Genomic DNA, 964 nt, shown 5'->3' with positions numbered 1-964 from the left:
TGTATTGCTGCTAACTTATAATAAAAACCTCGATCAGATAAATGCGGGAGCAGCATATACAGCAGCATATATTTATTCTACTAAGTCCTTTATAAGATATCCTTAATAAGATATAAGATGCAGGTAAATGATTTATACTATTATAATAATTATTATAAAAAAATATGGGTTATTTTTTCAAATTACTGCAGATAATGTATTTCTCTATTCATTTTAATTTTTATAATAATAATAAATAATAGTATTAAAGAGTTTAGATTTAGATAAATGTTTACATTTTCATTCATATTCATAACCATCATCACAAAATTCACTTTCAAATGTTGCGCGAGATTCGAGCATCTGTCCAAGTGACATTTCCGCAGCATCAGCTTCTTCTTCATCAAGATAATCATCATATACTGCAACGAAAATAAAAACTTTAATAAAAGCTATACATAATATTTAATTCAGTTATAATAATTCAAAATAAAATAGTAAAAATTATAAAGAAAGATTACGCGACCTATTTCGGACGTGTCCACTATAGGTGTATCCGTTTCCATTGAACTGATTTCTTTTTTTGTAACTTCATCTTCTTTTCTGTGTGCATTATCTAATGTTTTATCCAATGATGTTTTTGGGATATTTAGTTTAATAGGATTTTTTGTTAATAAAACCTCTGCAGACTTCAGTGTAGAATTAATTGTTATCCTATTGTACAAAATAATTATTATATACTACTTATTAATTTCAATACATCTCTATGTTTGATGATTTCACTGTAAAGGAATGTGAATTGTTTTGTACAGAAATATATCTACCTGCTGTTATACACATTCTCAGCATTCGCATGTGATATATTATATTTAAATACATTATTTATACAAAAAAAGTTCGATAATTGTAGTTTTTGATTATTTTTGAAAAAACAATAAATAAAAATAAAAATAAATACGTGTACAAAATCCCGAAGTGTTCATAG

At 25.5% G+C, this 964-nt stretch overlaps 1 protein-coding gene across 1 annotated transcript in view; it reads right to left on the bottom strand.

The window, feature by feature from the left end:
* Window positions 1-279: 279 nt before the first annotated feature.
* Window positions 280-964, bottom strand: part of LOC105623811 (transcription factor IIIB 90 kDa subunit-like) — a 17,800-nt gene continuing 17,115 nt past the window's right edge. Inside the window, exons 8-9 of the mRNA XM_012205188.1 lie at window positions 506-693; window positions 280-401 (exon numbers count right to left, since the gene is read on the bottom strand). Of these exons, the coding sequence (XP_012060578.1) occupies window positions 280-401; window positions 506-693 (310 nt within the window). The remainder of the gene's footprint in view (window positions 402-505; window positions 694-964) is intronic.

This window comes from Atta cephalotes, assembly GCF_000143395.1.
Source record: "Atta cephalotes unplaced genomic scaffold scaffold00064, whole genome shotgun sequence".
Lineage (NCBI taxonomy): Eukaryota > Metazoa > Arthropoda > Insecta > Hymenoptera > Formicidae > Atta > Atta cephalotes.
Note: the sequence above shows the minus strand (reverse complement) of the source record. Positions and strands in the feature narration are given on the sequence as shown.